At 38.9% G+C, this 19102-nt stretch overlaps 1 protein-coding gene across 1 annotated transcript in view; it reads left to right on the top strand.

The window, feature by feature from the left end:
• Nucleotides 1-277: 277 nt before the first annotated feature.
• The window catches only part of SCIN (scinderin), an 83098-nt gene continuing 64273 nt past the window's right edge, over nt 278-19102 (top strand). Inside the window, exons 1-3 of the mRNA XM_086695208.1 lie at nt 278-565; nt 7814-7968; nt 12187-12348. Coding sequence (XP_086551334.1) covers nt 367-565; nt 7814-7968; nt 12187-12348 — 516 coding nt within the window. The 5' untranslated portion in view covers nt 278-366. The remainder of the gene's footprint in view (nt 566-7813; nt 7969-12186; nt 12349-19102) is intronic.

The raw sequence follows: 19102 nt of genomic DNA, 5'->3' as shown, positions 1-19102 counted from the left end.
TTCAATTGTTAATCTCCTCCATCTGATATCGAAAAAAATGTCCTTCCTTAGACTAGGAGGCATTTCCAGGAGTGTCTGTAAATTCCTCTCGGATCTCACGATTTCTGAGATTGTGAATCTGCTGCTAACTCAGAGTAGGGCGGAGGCGGTGGGTGCTAGGCGCATCGCTCCGATTGAGACGGGATCCCCTGCTACCCTAGCAACCCCGCCTAGGGTATTTAGCCCCTCCCGCTTCCGAGCCCCGCCTCCCCGCAGGGCGCTCTATAAAGTCGCGGAGCACAGTCTCTTCTGCCCATCTCGGATTAGTCCGACTGCAAGACCGACGAGGTGCCCCGCCCCTTGCCCAGAGCGCTGCCTGCAGGAGCAATGGCCCACGGGCTGTACCACGAGGAGTTCGCCCGAGCGGGCCAGCAGGCGGGGCTGCAGGTCTGGAGGGTCGAGAAGCTGGAGCTCGTGCCGGTGCCCGAGAGCGTTTACGGCGACTTCTACGTCGGGGATGCGTACCTGGTGCTGCACACGGCCAGGGCGAGCCGGGGCTTCTCCTACCGCCTGCACTTCTGGCTAGGTAAGGGGGTGCAGGCTGCGAGACCACGACGCGCCCAGGTCGGGGTGGGGCGAGGCGGCTAAGCTGAGATTTGCAGGCTGGAGGTTGGGGGGGGGTGCAGGTGAAGTTGGGGGAGAGGGGAGTCGCAAACCGGGCGGGCCCGGAGACCCGTCGCGCCTGTCGCGCCCCCTCCCGACCGCCCCCTTTGGACTGGCCGCCTTCTCCCCGCCAGAGCCCGCTCGTGCGAACGCGGCAGGAAACGCGGGGCGCGGCGAGGTCGGGAGCAATCTTATCCTATGGACTTTGAGCTTTGTCAGGCGCATCACCCGGGCTTGGAGACTGGTTCCCCCAGATTCTCCCCCTTTCACCTTACATTCTGCAAACCCGCGCCCGCCCAGGGCCGCTGCTTAGCGCACCCCGGCTGTGGCCAAGTCCCGCTCTCCTTGCGACAAGTTCAGTCCTGGTTTCCCTGTCCGGGAGGAGATGCAGTCAAACAAGTTTGCAGGCATCCGCCGCAGCTGGCGAGAACTAACCGCTCCCCCCTCCCTTTTCTCTAATTAATTTATTTTTAGTTTTTGCCTTTAGGCCCCAGCTTCTGTTTGTCCGCAAATTTCGGCGGTTAATGCTCTGGGTGGCTTTAAATCAAGACCAACTTGCTCACGCGTTCTGCTAACAGAAATTCTTGTTGATCAGGTATTGGCGACCCTGGATGGAAGAGAGGAAAAAAAAATACAGATATCGTCAATATAAATAAATAGCTTTATATGGCATATAGATGAGTTGCTCAATTATGATAATTATTTTAAAAAATATTATTATTTATCTACTTGAACAAGGGCACCGTGCGAAACAAAACAGCTCCTTCAGCAGTAGTAATTATTTTGGGCTGCACTCGTGCCAGGATGTCAGAATACTGGGCCTTGTGTGTTCTACTTTTTGCACCTTCTACTTTTACTCGTAAACATCCTGAATGTCCAACCTCTCCCCGTAAGATCCTGTGCCAGTGGGCACACCCCTTCTAACAACGTGCCGATTATCTGAGACTTACTGCCTTCTTTTTAGACTAGATTGCCTCCCCTAGACTTCTGTTTCTATATTTTTAGCTTTATTCCTGAGCCTGTGGGAGAACACGAAACCACACACACACACTTTGAGGTCCTTGAAAAACCATCATTTTTATTTCTAACGTTTGAAGCTTTTAAGAAATAGAATGGCAGAAAACATTGAGAAAGGATGCTCTCAGTGGTAGTGAACACCTCAGCAGACGCTCCAAATGAGAACTATAATGAGGGAAAAGGGTTGTTTTTATTATAGCATTCAATATTACAATTTTGTGCTTACTTGGTGGAGTGCAAGCTGAGTTCCAAGCACATTGTGGTTTCCTAGTGTAGTGTCACTATTCCTATCATATTAGACATTGATTGATTTAAATTTTACACCAGAAATCACTGAAACCTTAATATAAAACCATGTTCACGAATGAATGATGCCAGAGAGAATAGTAATGTTCTCATCTTGGTTTATGTATTCAGAACTTGGATCTGGAATGAATAAGAGTGTCTGAAATGCCACATTTGAAATTTTGGTCAATTAAGGTGTGAAAGGACTTTGTATCCTGCTGTAGACAACAGTTAAGTTTGACTTTGTTGTGAGACTGTAAGAGGGCTGTGAATACAGGTGTTTGTTTTTTTTTAAATCTTTTTTGGTTTTTGTTTTTCTTATTTTATAGATTCTTTCTTATCCAAAGAAGCTTATTAAGCAAATTGTTTTTTAGGGTTTACAGGTTCACATTAACTCATTATTCACATTATTCATTTAGGTGTCACCAATTTCAAAAATTGTAATAGAAAATGCCTTGGGCAGAAACACTTCATGATTTTAAAGACTTGCTAAAGCTGAAGTTATTAGTATGTTAAGTAATAAGTGAATTCAGTAATTACTCAGTATGCCCAACATTGTGTAAGGCATTTTTGCATGTGAATAATTTATGAGCCTTCCCTTAAAGTTTATAATCTCAAAGATACAATAAGATGAACAGTGATACAACACAGATAAAATGTGCTAAACACCATGAAAAAGAGAGTGTCTGTATTTCTGGGACACAGGGAAGTAGAGCAGCTTTGACGGAAAAAAGGAAAATGAGGATAATTGGGAGGGATCGACTCCAAGAGAAAATCATGAGGAGCATGGAAAAGTTTAGAGTAAAATAGTAACCAGGGCCTTTAGATGGAATTGTTTAGCAGTTCTTCCTACTTTAGTTCCCTGAAGCTAGCTGTATTTCATCCAAAATATTCTACCCAGGACCTGAATTTGTATGAGTTCATGAGGGTTAATCAGAGAGACAGACTGAGAAAAAGTTCCAAGAGGGAGAGCTGAAAGTTCGGGGGGAAAGGAGGTTTGACTATAAATCATTTGGAAGGAGGATGAAAGACATTGAAATTAGAACCAGGTTGGGATGGAAAAGGTGCATTGGAGGGAAAAAAGAAACAGGCCAAGTGAGAGGAGGAAAGGGGAAACAAGGAGAAGCAGGACCCAGAATGGAAGAATAGAGGAAGAGCCCTCTTCCCTGCTCTCTCCCTCATTGGCTTTCTGCGATGCCCTTGCATATCTTAGATTATTCCCTTTTATTATTGTTTCTTTATTTACTTTACAAAATAATAATTTGTTGCCTATAACTTAAAAGTTGTTGCATTGGTCCTTCCTAAAAAATATTTTTAGCTTTGCACCTAGCAGTTTAAATGCATCCACCTTCTGCTTCTAGTTCCTTAGAGCATCATGACTATGGGCATGACTGGGTAATAAAGCTACTCTGTCACATCCTGGGCCTACACTACAAACATCCGCTCACCTCGATCCTTTCTCTTTCCAGTTTTAAACTTTACATAAATGTATTTGAGAATAGCAAACATGTGTGGTATATCTAGTCTGTGCTTGGCTGTCTGCGAGGCACTGAAAATCCAAAGAATTGGATTGCAGTATGCAGTGTACAATACAAGGAACTTAGACTATACAAGGGCTGGTGAGGATGCTGAGAAACTGGATTTTTATACATTGCTTAGGGGGGGTATAAAATGGTACAACCATTATGAAGAAGAGTTTGACACTTTCTTATAAAACTAAACTTGCAGCTGCCATATGACCCAGCAATTGCATTCATGGGTATTTCTTCCAGAGGAATGAAAATTTAGATTCATGTAAAAACCTATGCACAGATGTCCATAGCAGCTTTATTTGGATAGACAAAAACATGAATTAGCCCAGATATCCTTCCACAGGTGACTGGTTAAACAAACTGTGGTATATCTATACCAGAGAACACTACGGAGCAATAAAAAGGAACAGAACTATCAATACGCACAACAACTCAGATGAATCCTTGGGAAATTTTGCTGAGTGAAAGAAAAAGCAATGCCAAAATGTTCCCTGGTGTATGATTCCGTGTACATAAAACATTCTTGAAATTATAGAATTTTACATTCGTTGTTATCAGGGGTTAGGAATGGGGTGGGAAGGGGGTGGTGCAGGTGGGAGGTGGTGGTAGTTATGAAAGGGCAACATTTAAGGGAGTTTTTGGTGATCTAACTGCACGGTTTGTTTTACTGGGATGACGAATACATGAATTTGCACATGTGATCAAATTTTAGAGAACTGAATGTACAAAGGCACACGTCAGCACAAGTGAATTTGGGGAAATATGACAAAGATAAGTGGGTTGTATCAATGTCTGTATCCTGGTGTCTGCATTCTGTGCTGTGCTGTACTTATGTATTTGTGCTTTTTTTTTTTTTTAAATTTTTAACATTTATTATTGAAAGACAGAAAGAGCCAGCATGAGTGGGGGAGGGGCAGAGAGAGAGAGAGACACACACAGAATCCGAAGCAGGCCCCAGGCTCTGAGCTGCCAGCACAGAGCCTGACGCGGGGCTCGAACTCACAGGCTGTGAGATCATGACGTGAGCCGAAGTTGGACGCTTAACCAGCGGAGCCACCCAGGCACCCCTGTATTTGTGCTTTAATATACTGTACTATACCAACCTATACTATAGTTTGAAAAATGTTACCACTGGGGCAAATTTTGTCTGTTGATCTATGGGTCTCTCCTTCCACCAGTACCACACTGTTTTAATTACTGTAGCTGTATAGTAAATCCTAATATCAGATGGAGTTATTCTTCCAATCTTCTTTTTCGTTGTCAAAAGTGTTTTAGCTCTTCCATGGCCTGGGCCTTTTCATATAAATTTCACAATAAAATTGTGTAATCTATGATAAACCTTTCTGTACTTTTGATAGGAATAGCATTAAACTTGTAGATCAACTTGGGGAAAATTAAAATCTTAATTATATTGGGTCATATAATCTTATTATGCCTCTATATTTGTTAAGGTCTTTGATTTTTTTTTAATTTAATGTTTATTCACTTTTGAGAGACAGAGAGTGAGCACGGGAGGGCCAGAGAGAGAGGGAAATATAGGATCTGAAACAGGCTCCAGGCTCTGAGCTGTCAGCACAGAGCCCAATGAGGGGCTCGAACTCATGAGCTTTGAGATCACGGCCTGACCCGAAGTCAGATGCTTAACCAACTGAGCCACCCAGGCACCCCAGTCTTTGATATTTTTATCAACATTTTATCATTTTTAGCATATAGATCATGTACCTGTTTTATTAAATATATACCTGTTTCTTTGGAGTGATTGTAAATGGTAGTGTTTTTAATTTCAATTTCTGCATGTTCATTGTTTCTGTACAAAAAAAATGTGACTGGTTTTTGTTATTGATTAATCTTTATCCTCCTATCTTGCTGAATGCATTTATTCTGGGAGTTTTGGGGGTTGTTTTTGTGGATTCCTTCATATTTTCTATATGGACAATCCTGTCATCTCTAAATAGGGACATTTTATTTCCTCTTTTCCAATGTATGTTTTTATTTCCTTTTCTTACCTGATTGCAGTGGTTAGAACTTCCCATGTTATGTTAAGTAAGAGTAGTAAGAGTGGACCTCCCATGTTCCAACTTAGGGAGAAAACATTCAGTCTTTCACTATTAAGAATTGTATTAGCTGTGTGTTTTTTGTAGATTCTGTTTATTAAGCTGAGGATATTCCCTTGTATTCCTAACTTTGCAAGAGTTTTTATCACGGATGGCTATTTGATTAACCTAGTTATTAAACCTCCCTTTTAATCTGTTTTATATATAAAATCATCACATCCCCAAAAGAGTTTTAGCAAGTTTGCAGCCTATGTACAAGTACAATGTAACATAATATAAAAGGACATAACACAAAAGAACGTAACATAACTTGAAAGACACTGGTTAAATCAGAAAAGGGAAAATAAATGAATTTATAAGCAAAATTCATAGAGCAAGTACATACGTTTCTGAACACTTGCTAGAATTGCATCATGGTATCATTGAATTGGATTCTAGTTTTCACATTCAAAGGCTGGTATTGGTTTCTTTAGGACCTTTCAACTTCTTTATAGCAAACCCTCTAGTTTATTAATACTGATATCCCTTGACCTAGCACACACAGTACACAAGCATCGACAAATGATAGCATAATTTAATTAACTTACTTCCAGTTCATTCATTAATTGCATGCCTGTCTATTTACATCTGTCCAAAGAAATTTGTGTTTCAACTTGTACTCATTAATGTTTTATGTCAAACACATTATCCTTAACACTTCTGATATTAACCTTGATTTAAGCTTCCCTCTTAAAACATCTCAGTGCAAATCTACATCTTTGCCTTTATTAGTATTCTCATTTATGGATGGGAAAGTGGGCAGAAGAATGATACTAGTATTCTTTTGGACTGTAAACTTTGATGTGTTTTTTTCCTTTGACCACAAGAAGTTCACAAAATTGATATCATGGCAAATATTCTTCTAGCTAGTGGATTTTTTTTTTTTCCTGAGAAGATAACTAGCTATACAGGTCCCCTTTGAGAGTAAGGGAGGAATGTAAATAAATACACTTCTTAAATTAATATAGCTGACTGTTTTCCTTTCTTCAGTTTTAGTGAATACTCACCATATGGGGGTTTCAGGTGAACTATAGTATTGTTATAACTTCTACACTTTTCTACATCAGTTACACCTGGAGGAAAATAACTACCCCAGCTATCACAGAATGTTTCTGCTGTGAGAATCTGAGTATAAAAACTCTCTATTGGTGTTGTGGTTTCTAAAAGCCTGTGCTTCAGAATCACGGCAACCCGCTTCTGGGTTGTGTTCTACCAAAGGTCAACTTTATGACCTCAGGGAAGCTACTTGGCCTTTCTAAGCCTCCATTTCTTTTGTTATGACATGGTGGGAAATATTTCTGCTGCATGCAGTTGCTTGAAGATTAAATGAGATCATCCATGTAAAGCACTAGCACAGTATCTGGCCCAGTGCAAGGATACTATAAATGTATACATGTTAGCTATTGTTATTTCTAAAATCATTTATGACTTGCACACAGCTCAAATATAGCAAGGGTTCTGGAATGTCTTTTATAAAATTTGAGTTCCTCTCAGGACTGTCCCAGCTCTGGTCCTTGTGTACACTGAAGGATGTGGATTAGTGTTTTGACCTCAGTGAGGTTGGCTAGATGGGATCTGTACTAGAATTGTGAAAACTAAGTGTGTGTTGTGTGTTAAATTCCTGGGATAATAGTACATACATTCACATTCAACAGCTGTTAGCGTCTATTTCCTTTACTCTCCCTTTCCCCTCAGAGAATAGGATCTTACACCAATAAGATAATGAAGTGCGGACTGTGGTCCTTGAAAAGAGGGGTAAGGTCAAGTTACACTCATTTTCCCATTCTACAAACCACTTGCTTTTTTAAAGCTATTTATCTATGGCCTATGATGTTCATATTCCTTACAAATATTAACATAGTGACTTATTGGAAGCCTGAAGATCGACGGTAATAAAGGCCGAAACAATTGGAAAACATTCTCATAGTCTGATCTGGTTACCAAATGAATCTGAATCCTACTAGAATATAGTGTTATATCTTCTTAAGCGTATACAGACGTCAGTATTTCTTTTAGAAAAATTTTTAAAGAGAATTGGAAAGCAAGAGCAAAACAATTCTTTTAGATATTAGCAAAGTAGTATTTTTATATTACACCATTTCTGCTAAAAGACTGTTCCGCCCACGACCATTTATTATATTGCTGTGTAACTCAAAGAAAATATCTGAGCTTTTTCTTATCAGAAGTTCTGCCTTAGTCCTTTTCCTTGCTCGAGTAGTGACGTGCTGTCCTGTGCAATTTCAGGAAAGGAGTGTACTCAGGATGAAGGCACAGCTGCTGCCATCTTCACTGTTCAGATGGATGACTATTTGGGTGGCAAGCCGGTACAGAGTAGAGAACTTCAAGGCCATGAATCTACTGACTTTGTTGGCTACTTCAAAGGAGGTCTGAAATACAAGGTAAGCAGTTCTCTCGAATTGTTTCCATTATGACCCCCTTTCTCTTCCCATGCATTCACACCTCATGTCTTCACAGGATGAATGTTCATGAAGGACAGGGTTTTTGCTTTGCTTTTGCTTCAGTCTGTTTTGTTTACTGATTTATACCAGTGCCTGCTGGACACACAGTAGGTGCTCATTAAACGCTTGTGGAATGTGGGTATAATATGGGAAAAATTCTGACTTAATTTCATTTAACAGGTCAATTTTTAATGAAGTTAAGAGCCCTCAGGCATGTTGTCACAGGAAAGCCCTTAAAAATTTTGTGGAGTTACTTCAAAAATTAAGTGTTGGCAACTTAGGTATTAACTTTTTTTTTTTTTTTTTAAATGCTATTCTACTGCAAATAACCCAGGACTTGGGAATCTCAGTTTTTCTGGAACAGGTTAATATAATATTTATAACAGTTATTATTTTAGTTAATAGCAAGAGCTATACACACATTTCCCAAATAGTGTGGTTTGATCTCGGAAATGATACAAATGAAACAACACTGAGTTGAGTATATGTGTGGTTCAGCCTCACAAAGTCAAGTATACATATACCACCACACACACATATGTGCCCCATTTATGTGTTTTGGCCTGAAACACTAAGCATCAACTGGCTTTGTTTTGGGGGAAAACAAAAACAAAAACAAGTTAAATGGTTTTCTCCTTTTAAGGCAACCTTTAACGAAGGACCGCCTTTTTTCTGGAATTCTCTCCATGACTCTTGCAGACCGGCCACCCTTCACAGTCCCCCCTTCCCCCAAGAGTGTTCAGTGAAAGTGTGAGAAATACCTCCCTAAACAAACAGTTTGGAAGCAATCTTATTCAAAATCAAACCTGCTCTAACAGGTGTTCTGCTGACCCTCACCCTTTGAGCATATTAGCCTATTGAAGACCTAAAACCTCAGAGCTAAACCAGAATTCTGAATATATATTAAATTTGTCTATTACAGTGACGGGGTTTGTTTCTACTTTTACCTGGTCAGAGCCTTAATGAATATTTTGTTATGCCATGGAGATGAGAATAAATACTTAATAAGTTCTCTTCTCTCTTAAAATCATTCTTTTCACTCTAGGATGTGAACAACCCTAAATATGAAACCATTGCCTCCAATTTTATTTAATTCACATGAGTTCCGACAGTTTTTGTCAAATGATCCTGAAACTTCCTTTGTCAGTGAGCTCAACATTTTGAATAAGCTGGGTCTTGTAGTTACTAAAAGCATTTACTGTGACATCATCTTGGTGATAAACCCATTTCTGCTACATATAACTTGTTTGCCTCAGGGCAACTGTGCTCAGTTTCCCCAAATATATAATGGGTATAAAACAAGCTTCCTCAAATAGGTGTTGTAAGGATTAAAGATTAAATTAAATAATAAAATACATATATAGTGCATATGCAATCAGTAAGAACTTGTGGTATTATTAATCCTTCTGGCTATTAGCGGGACTACTGAAATCAAACTTCTGGATACATATTTAAAAGTGGACATGAAAAAGCAGTTTTACAGTTATAAGATAATTATCTTCTAATTATCAATGTCAAAACCGCCACAAATCAGCATATTTTAGAAATAAGATATTTGCCAATGGAGGTCAAATTTATCAGGAAAAAAATCAATTCACTGTCTTATCATCAGTGACATTGAGCAGATGACAACGCGTACAGTTGCAAAGTACTTGATAGGAAACGTGGAAGCAAAGATAACTTGCTACCCAGAATAGCAAAGACTATTATGTTATACTTAATTTTATGCTTCGAAGAATGTGCTAAGCCCTTCGTGGGTGTTATCTCATGTAATCCAAGTAGTACCCCATGCTGCAGTTTCCAGAATTGCCACCCTATTAAGGTAACTAAGCAAACTGATTAAGGAACTATGTAACTTGCCAAGATCTAATAGCTGTTAAGTGACTAGGGCCCCATCTGACTTCAGTGCCTAAGCTGGTAATCATTATACTATGATGCTCTAAACATAAATAAATGGTTCAAATATCGGCATGAATTTCTTACTTAAGGTTACCCTATGAAACAGGGGATTGTGTCTGTTTGGAACGGACACAATTTGGCAAAGCCTACCATTACCAAGCCAACAACAGTCATGTTTAGTTACCATGTATAATGTAAAGATTCAGCTAGGCAACATTAAGACCATCTCCTCATGTCATTTAAATGATGTGAGGGTTTCCTTTTTTTAATGAGGTTTTTAAGGGGGTTAGGGGGTTATAGATGACTGTTATTTGCCACTACTCCCTTATGTTAAATCTCTGGTTAATCACACCTTTCCCAAGCTCAAGACCCAGCTCTCAGCCGTGATTGTAATAGCGACCTTGAAACATCCATCAGTCAGCAAAACTTTATGGTGCCACTGATTTACAGGATCACGTACCTTGCTTTCATTCTGCCTTGTGAAAGCAGAAAGACTAGGAGTTTCTAGGGTTAATTCAAACATTATTACAGAACTACTTACTATCAAATACAAACATATAGAAGCTTACAGTTTTTCTTTTGTGCCTTTCTCACATCAAATATTAAAGACAAAATTAATTTTTAAAATACTGTTAAATGTTCAGACTGGTTATCACTCTGATGGTTCACTATACGACATTAGGTTAAATGTTATGTAAGTATCCTCGGTCTAAGTCTGTTTTGTATTTTATAACTTTTTTCAAATAACAGTGTTCTTACACTGTTTATCAGGTGATAATGTACTTATTTTTTAAAAAGTGAAATGGCCAAGAACAGTAGTATATAGATGAAAACTTATATTTATTTTTATTGTATAATACCTAGTTTGTTCATTTATGGCATTCTTTGTAAAATTATGGGCTGAGGAATTATTAGGTATTTCTTAAAATTTGTGGTTACAGTTGTCTCAAAGTCAACATTTAGCCTATACTAATAAAACCTTTCTATTTATGAGGGTCTTTTCTTGGAGAATGGTGGAAATTTAAAGTCAGTGGTAATTTCAAGAATGTGCTGACGGTTACATAGGCAACTTAACTTCTTTCTTTGGATTTACTGTGTATGTTTATGTAATAAAGTTGAAAATTAGATTATTTTACAGGTTTCCTATACTGCTGATTTTCTTACCATATTATTGTAGGAGGCTTGAGCAATAAAAGTGATTTGCTTACACTACATATTTATTATGCATATTGCCTCATAATTAATTATGGAAATAAATAAATATTATTGTTTCTAACATTTAATTGTAGAAAACAATGAAAAGGTAAAGCCTGATTACAAATAGGGTAAGAAGATGTACTTGATCTGATTATTTTCTTTAACAATTTTTATTTAAACAAATTTTTTTAATGTTTATTTATTTTTGAGACAGCGAGACCGAATGCAAGGAGGGGAGGGGCAGAGAGAGAGGGAGACAGAATGTGAAGCAGGCTCCAGGCTCTGAGCTGTCAGCACACAGCCTGATGCGGGGCTCGAACTCACAAACTGTGAGATCATGACCTGAGCTGAGGTTGGACGCTTAACTGACTGAGCCACCCAGGTGACCCTGTCTTTTAACATTTTTTTGATTGAACATAGTTTCATTTTGTTTTGTTTTGGGATGTGCAACCAAATTTAGGGTATAAATATTCAGGCCTGCATATTAAGAAACAAAAGGAAGAAAGATTTTTTAATAATGTTATAACAGAGACCATAAATAGGATCCACTTATATACCTAGCCAGTATTCATCCCCCCCTTCTCTGTCCTATCACTGTGTGTGTCATGGGAATTTGGGGGTGTCTAGTCTCTCCTCTCTTGTTCTTGTTACCTGTGAGTCTTCCCCATCTGCCTGTCTCCTTCTTCCCTGAAATTTATTTGCCTTCTCACTCAGTGACTTGAGAATCATTAGTTCCCAAAGGATAAGAGCTACTGCTTCCTCTCATTTATGTACCAGGTTTTATGCACTGAAGTAAAAACTTGCAATGTTAAATTGAATGGAAACAGGAAAGACAAAAGGCCTTAAACAAAAAAAAGTAAAAAAAAAAAAAAATAATAAAAAATGTTGATTTGCCAAGTCATTCTCCTCTGCATACTTAATTTTTCACATGTTCTTAGGTGCAGTTTTATTTTGGTCTGACAGGCAGTTTTGGCTTGTACACCTTGGTTTTATATGTTTTTGTATTTAGTTAGAAGCCTCATCTGTTTTTGTTTTGTTTTCTCTCTTCCTCCCACTGATCAGGCTGGAGGTGTGGCATCTGGGCTAAATCATGTTCTCACGAATGACTTGACTGCTAAGAGGCTCCTGCATGTGAAGGGTCGAAGAGTGGTCAGGGCCACAGAAGTTCCTCTTAGCTGGGACAGTTTCAACAAGGGTGACTGCTTCATCATTGACCTTGGCACGGTAAGTCTTATATATACATGCAGACATCTAAAGGAAAGTGAATTGTCATCAGATCAAATCCAATGTACCTGCCATGGAGGATAATCCCCTTTTCTACACACTAGAAAGAGGTCATGTTTATGTGAGAGGCAATCATATCATATGACAAATTGGCAAGTATTTAAATAACACAAAGTGGGACTTCAAAGTTTTTATTTTCTCTGATAGGTTTAGAATGGAGCAGTGATTTAGTTCTTCCTACCATAGAACACACATTGAATAATTTTTAATATATTTACCCTTCTGTCTGAACAGAGCTTCCGCTAATTATTTTTGTCCTTAACTGGGTGTGGGAAAACATTATGTGAGGGGAAAATTGATCTCCCCAGAAAGCAGTTTCTAGAATTTCAAATGGATACAGGATGAGTCTAAACAGCCTGCCTGAGGGGTTTTAGGAGGTATTTTAGTATATATATCACTCGTACCCTACACTATATTATTTCATACTTTTTTATTATTTTAAATTAAAAGGCACAAGTAAAATATCAAGTATCATCTTAATGGGATGGGCAACATCTGACTTATTTTTTCTTCCAGGAAGAGAGGCCCCTCTAAGTTCAGGTATACTTACTAATCATTGTTACCTTGAAAAGAAGTATTATTGCAGGGTCTTGTGTGGCCTCTAGAAGGCGGGATTGAAGTTGGGGCTTTTAAACTTTGTAAGGTGGAAATACAATAAAGTAGAAATAAAAGGCATTCCCTACCATTGAAAACCCGTGGGCAAAGTTGAGAAGGCGGGAAGACACGAGCACATTTATGATGCCCTTCACGTCCTCCTCATGATCATAATTCTCACTACACCATGGACATCAGCATCCTACTCACTGTTCCTAACATTTCTGGGCCAAGCATTGTACAGAGACTGGCTCTGACCTGTACTGCTTCGGTTAGCCTGAGGCTTGCACTGGCTGTGGAATTTGCTCAAGATTGTACAGCCAGGGAATGGTGAAGCCAAGATTGAACCCTCAGGATGTCAGATTCCCACCTGCATGTTTTATTTTACTACCTCTCCTTGGGCAGTATTTTGGGGGGGGGGGTTGTTGAAAGCATCAGACAAAAGCCCAAAGTGTTTATTCCACATGCACAGAGAAGGGACACTAAGGATTTTGAAAATAGAGCTACAAAGTCAAGGTTCTGTTTAAGCAGTATTAATTTGGTGACAGCACAGAGATTAAGTGTGCTAAGGTTATAAATTGTTTGGAAAATGGCCCCAAGCTATAAACTTCATGGGTTTCTCTAAGGAGACACCTATAGTTGTTTTTTTGTTTTGTTTTGTTTTGTTTTACTGCTAGTGTGTAATTCAACTGCCTTCGATCACACCAGCTTGTGTACACAGTTGAGATCATAATATTAATGCCCAAAGTACAATTCTCAGTGTCACACTTAGACATATGCACCCAAAATGGCAGTACTGCTTCCCTGAATCGCACCATGAATTTCTTGGAAAAGTCCTTTTCAACTTTAAATGCTAACCCATTCTAACCACCTCAAGTCCTGACCCTTGGGTCGAGGCAGAAAACAGACACTGTTGCATCCCTCTTTCTCTGAGGCCAACACCATAACTTACACAAATGTATGCCCACATGTATCATCAAGCCACACAGTTCCAAAGCCAGTTAAAACATTCAGAGTCTCTCAAGCCTATACATAATAAATTGTCTACCTCAACATTCATCTCACCACTTAACATTTTCTAGCCCTTTATCTTCTAATAATTCATGAAGTGTTTTAACATATAAGATAGTATTTTTCGGGGCATCTGGGTAATTCAGTCAGTTAAGCGTCCGACTCTTGATTTCGGCTCATGTCATGATTTCACCGTTCATTGGATCGAGCCCCGCATCGGACTCCACAGTGACAGCGAGGAGCCTGCATGGTATTCGCGCTCTCCCTTTCTCTCTGCCCCTCCCCTGCTTGCGTGTGTTCTCTCTTTCTCAAAATAAATAAATGTTTAAAAAAAAGATACTATTTTTCATAGAAAAAAAAGACTTCAGTCTTTGTCCAAATTGACTTTAACCTCAGATTCATCGATAAAAGCTGGGTATTTGATTAGATAATCTTTGGGGCCCCTAAACGGAAGAGCATTTCCCGTTGATAATGTAATTCATTACTGCCATTACTTGAAAATATTTTTCTTAACATAACTTTGTATGTGTAATGTAATTGCTCCATACATGCAGTAATCTGTTTAATTACCATGAATGGCTTCCAGTTCAGCTTTCCAACTACCTACTCTTTCATCTAGAGCAAGTCGTTAACCTCTTCAAGCCCTAACTTCTTCATTTATTGTTTCCGTCTCGACTCTGGTTTCTGATGGTACGTCTAACCTTTGCTGACTATGATTCAGTCTCCTCTGACACAGAGTCACATCTGGAAATGACAGTGTCCTTGTGGTTTCACTAGAGAAAAAAAGTCCTACAGGGTGTGAGCAAGTCACTTGCATTGATACAGGTTGGGTGGTGACCTGGGTGTGACCTGGGGTTTTCTAGTCTTAATTTATATTCTTTTCACTATACTAAGCTAACTTGGTAGGATATAAGATGGTGTGGCTTTATAACAGAATCTACTGAATTCAGAATTATGTCTAATCTACCTTAAAATCTACTGAAAGTAGTCTTGTTAATGAAATCATCTATTATTTTCTTGAGCAAGTATTGAGCAGATTGTAGTTCCAATGACATATTTTCTCTTCCCATGGGTAATATCTGCCATGGAAGAGTATGACCCATAAATATAGGCTCATAAAATAGGGGCAGAGCCTGTATTATGAGATTCAAGGACATTCGTGTTATTCGTTTATTAGTAAATTACATTTCATTTGTATAGTTAATTACCTGTAATGACTTCCAAGTTGTCTCCTGCTTTCATGCCTGGTTAGAGACGTTTGGAGAAATTTTGTTGTGGAGGTCATTGGGTTGGATTATCTCTTATTTGTAGAAATATTCTACATCCCAAAGGGATACCCTCGTAAGAATCAAGCATTGGAGTACTACATACATTCTCTTTTACTCACATGATCTCTTTTTATGTTACTAACCTTTAACCAGTTGGTATGTTGCCAATAATTTCTAAACGGTGATAAGATCTTGCAATTACCTTGGGGACTTTAGTTTTGAGGTGTGTCACAGTCAACAAAGAAGGACATCAGAACAAAATTTTCTCTATTATAATATTTTAATAGGAGTAACTGAGTTCACAATTTCATAGCCACTTTCTGCATTAGAGAGTACAAAAAGAAGCCAGTGCAATTTCTTCAAGTTTGTTTTATTATACAGGTATGAAAAAAGTAGGTTAGACATCTAAAGCTCTCATCTAACTAGAGCCAGCTGGCCAAGACTAAGGTTATGGATATTATCTAAATCCTATATTTTGATTGTGTTTGAGGGAAACCAACCTTTTTGATAAACAATCACTATCATTAATATGATATGCCATATATTTGCTGTTATAGGATATGAGACTACAGTAAATATTTCCTAGATATGACAGTGTAACCACCTCAATCAATTTAATCACTTTGAAAGTTAAGAAAATCATCAGCAATCAATTTAATCACTTTGAAAGTTAAGAAAATCATCAGCATTTTATTTTATTTTTTTAAAATTTTTTTTTTCAACGTTTATTTATTTTTGGGACAGAGAGAGACAGAGCATGAACGGGCGAGGGGCAGAGAGAGAGGGAGACACAGAATCGGAAACAGGCTCCAGGCTCTGAGCCATCAGCCCAGAGCCCGACGCGGGGCTCGAACTCACGGACCGCGAGATCGTGACCTGGCTGAAGTCGGATGCTTAACCGACTGCGCCACCCAGGCGCCCCAATCATCAGCATTTTAGAAGATGATTTAGAATAGCTATCTTATATTTAATGTTTTTTCAGAAAATAATATGGAACATGGCTAGATCTTAGGAACCTGGAATGTACTGAATCTTTGGAGAAGGGCTTTTGAACTGTATTTTAATGTTGGTGAATTTATTAATCATCATTTCCCCACTGTTTTTAAAGCTATGAGGTAGTTGAGGTACTTGTAGATGACTAAGAAATCGCACCTAAATATATTGCAACAAAGCCATCAGCAACTACAGAAGGTGAGTGATAATGAAAAAAGTCCATATTCCCAAAGTTTGGGATCTGGATCTAATTCTTTCAGAAATATGTGTCAGCATCAGCCACTAGGGGAGAGTTGGATTTCATAGGAGGAGGAATTTCTGTGGTGAGTTACTAATTGTGCTGTTGGGCATGTTCTGTTTCCTTGTTAACTTGTTTGGTCAGTTTTGTCCCACTCGCCTTGCTATTTATAACCTATCACCCCCTCTCTCATTGTTCCCTCCTGCTACTTTGAAATGTCAGTCTTCACTTCCTCATTTACCAGTCAGTCTGCAACCCACGCTTCCTGACTTTCATTCCCACCATTTCTTTGAATCTGTTCATCTTATGATCAGCAGTGCCTTCTGCTAAATCCAGTGGACATTTTGCACAGTACCCACTCCGTTCCTGGGCTGCAGTTGACACTGTTGATCACCTCATTTTCTTCAGCATCACCCCTCACCTGGCTCCCTGCTGCTGTTCCCTTTCAAGCCATTCTTTCTCATTCTTCTTTGCCTGGTCTGCCCACCCCCATGAGTCTTTGTTTTTTTTTTAATTTAATTTTTAATTTTTTAAAATTTATATCCAAATTAGTTAGCATATAGTGAAATAATGATTTCAGGAGTAGATTCCTTAATTCCCCTTACCCATTTAGCCCATCCCCCCCTCCGGCAATCCCTCCAGCAACCCTCAGTTTGTTCTCCATATTTATGAGTCTCTTCTGTTTTGTCCCCACCCTGTTTTTATATTATTTTTGTTTATCTTCCCTTATGTTCATCTGTTTTGTCTCTTAAAGTCCTCATATGAGTGAAATCATATGATTTTTGTCTTTCTCTGAGTAATTGCACTTAGCATAATACCTCCCAACTCCATCCATGCAGTTGCAAATGGCAAGATTTTATTCTTTTTGATTGCCGAGTAATACTCCATTATATATATATACACACCCCATCTTCATTATCCATTCATCCATCAATGGACATTTGGGCTCTTTCCATACTTTGGCTATTGTTGATAGTGCTGCTGTAAACATGGTGGTGCACGTATCCCTTTGAAACAGCACACCTGTATCCTGTGGATAAATGCCTAGTAGTGCAATTGCTGGGTCGTTGGGTAGTTCTATTTTTAGCTTTTTGAGGAATCTCCATACTCTTTTCCAGAGTGGCTGCACCAGCTTGCATTGCCACCAACAACGCAAAAGAGATCCTCTTTCTCCTCATGCTCGCCAACATCTGTTGTTGCCTGAGTTGTTCATGTTAGCCATTCTGACAGGTGTAAGGTGGTATCTCATTGTGGTTTTGATTTGTATTTCCCTGATGATGAGTGATGAGGAGCATTTTTTCATGTGTCAGTTGGCCATCTGGAAGTCTTCTGTGGAGAAGTGTCTATTCATGTCTTTTGCCCATTTCTTCACTGGATTATTTGTTTTTGGGTGTTGGGTTGGATAAGTTCTGTATAGATTTTTGGATACTAACCCTTTATCTGATAGGTCGTTTGCAAATATCTTCTCCCATTCTGTCAGTTGCCTTTTAGTTTTGCTGATTGTTTCCTTCACTGTGCAGAAGCTTTTTGTTTTGATAGGTCCCAGTAGTTCATTTTTGCTTTTGTTTCCCTTGCCTCCAGAGATGTGTTGAGTAAGAAGTTGCTGCGGGCAAGATCAGAGAGGTTTTTGCCTGCTTTCTCTTCGAGGATTTTGATGGCTTCCTGTCTTACATTGAGGTCTTTCATCCATTTTGAGTTTATTTTTGTGTATGGTGTAAGAAAGTGGTCCAGGTTCATTCTTCTGCATGTCGCTGTCCAGTTTTCCCAGCACCACTTGCTGAAGAGACTGTGTTTATTCTATTGGATATTCTTTCCTGCTTTGTCAGAGATTAGTTGGCCATACATTTGTGGGTCCATTTCTGGGTTCTCTATTCTGTACCATTGATCTGAGTGTCTGTTCTTATGCCAGTACCATACTGTCTTGATGATTACAGCTTTGTAGTATAGCTTAAAGTCTGGGATTGTGGTGCCTCCTGCTTTGGATTTCTTTTTCAAGATTGCTTTGGCTATTTGGGGTCTTTTCTGGTTCCATACAAATTTTAGGATTATTTATTCTAGCTTTGTGAAGAATGCTGGTGTTACTTTGATGGGGATTGCATTGAATATGTAGATTGCTTTGGGTAGTATTGGCATTTTAACAATATTTGTTCTTCCTATCCAGGAGCATGGAATCTTTTTCTATTTTTTTTTTTTTTTTGTTCGTCTTCTTCAATTTCTTTCATAAGCTTTCTATAATTTTCTGTGTATAGATTTTTCACTTCTTTGGTTAGATTTATTCCTAGGTATTTTATGGTTTTTTGTGCAACTGTATATGGGATCAATTCCTTGATTTCTCTGTCACTTCATTGTTGGTGTATAGGAATGCAACCAATTTCTGTGCATTGATTTTATATCCTGCAACTTTACTGAATTCACGAATCAATTGTAGCAGTTTTTTGGTGGAATCTTTTGGGTTTTCCATATAGAGTATCATGTCATCTGCGAAGAGTGAAAGTTTGACCTCCTCCTGGCCGATTTGGATGCCTTTTATTTCTTTGTGTTGTCTGATTGTAGAGGCTAAGACTTCCAATACTATGTTGAATAACAGTGG

The sequence above is a fragment of the Puma concolor genome, chromosome A2, assembly GCF_028749965.1.
Source record: "Puma concolor isolate L17-30 chromosome A2, mPumCon1.1.hap2, whole genome shotgun sequence".
NCBI lineage: Eukaryota > Metazoa > Chordata > Mammalia > Carnivora > Felidae > Puma > Puma concolor.
This window is presented reverse-complemented; position numbering and strand designations above follow the sequence as displayed.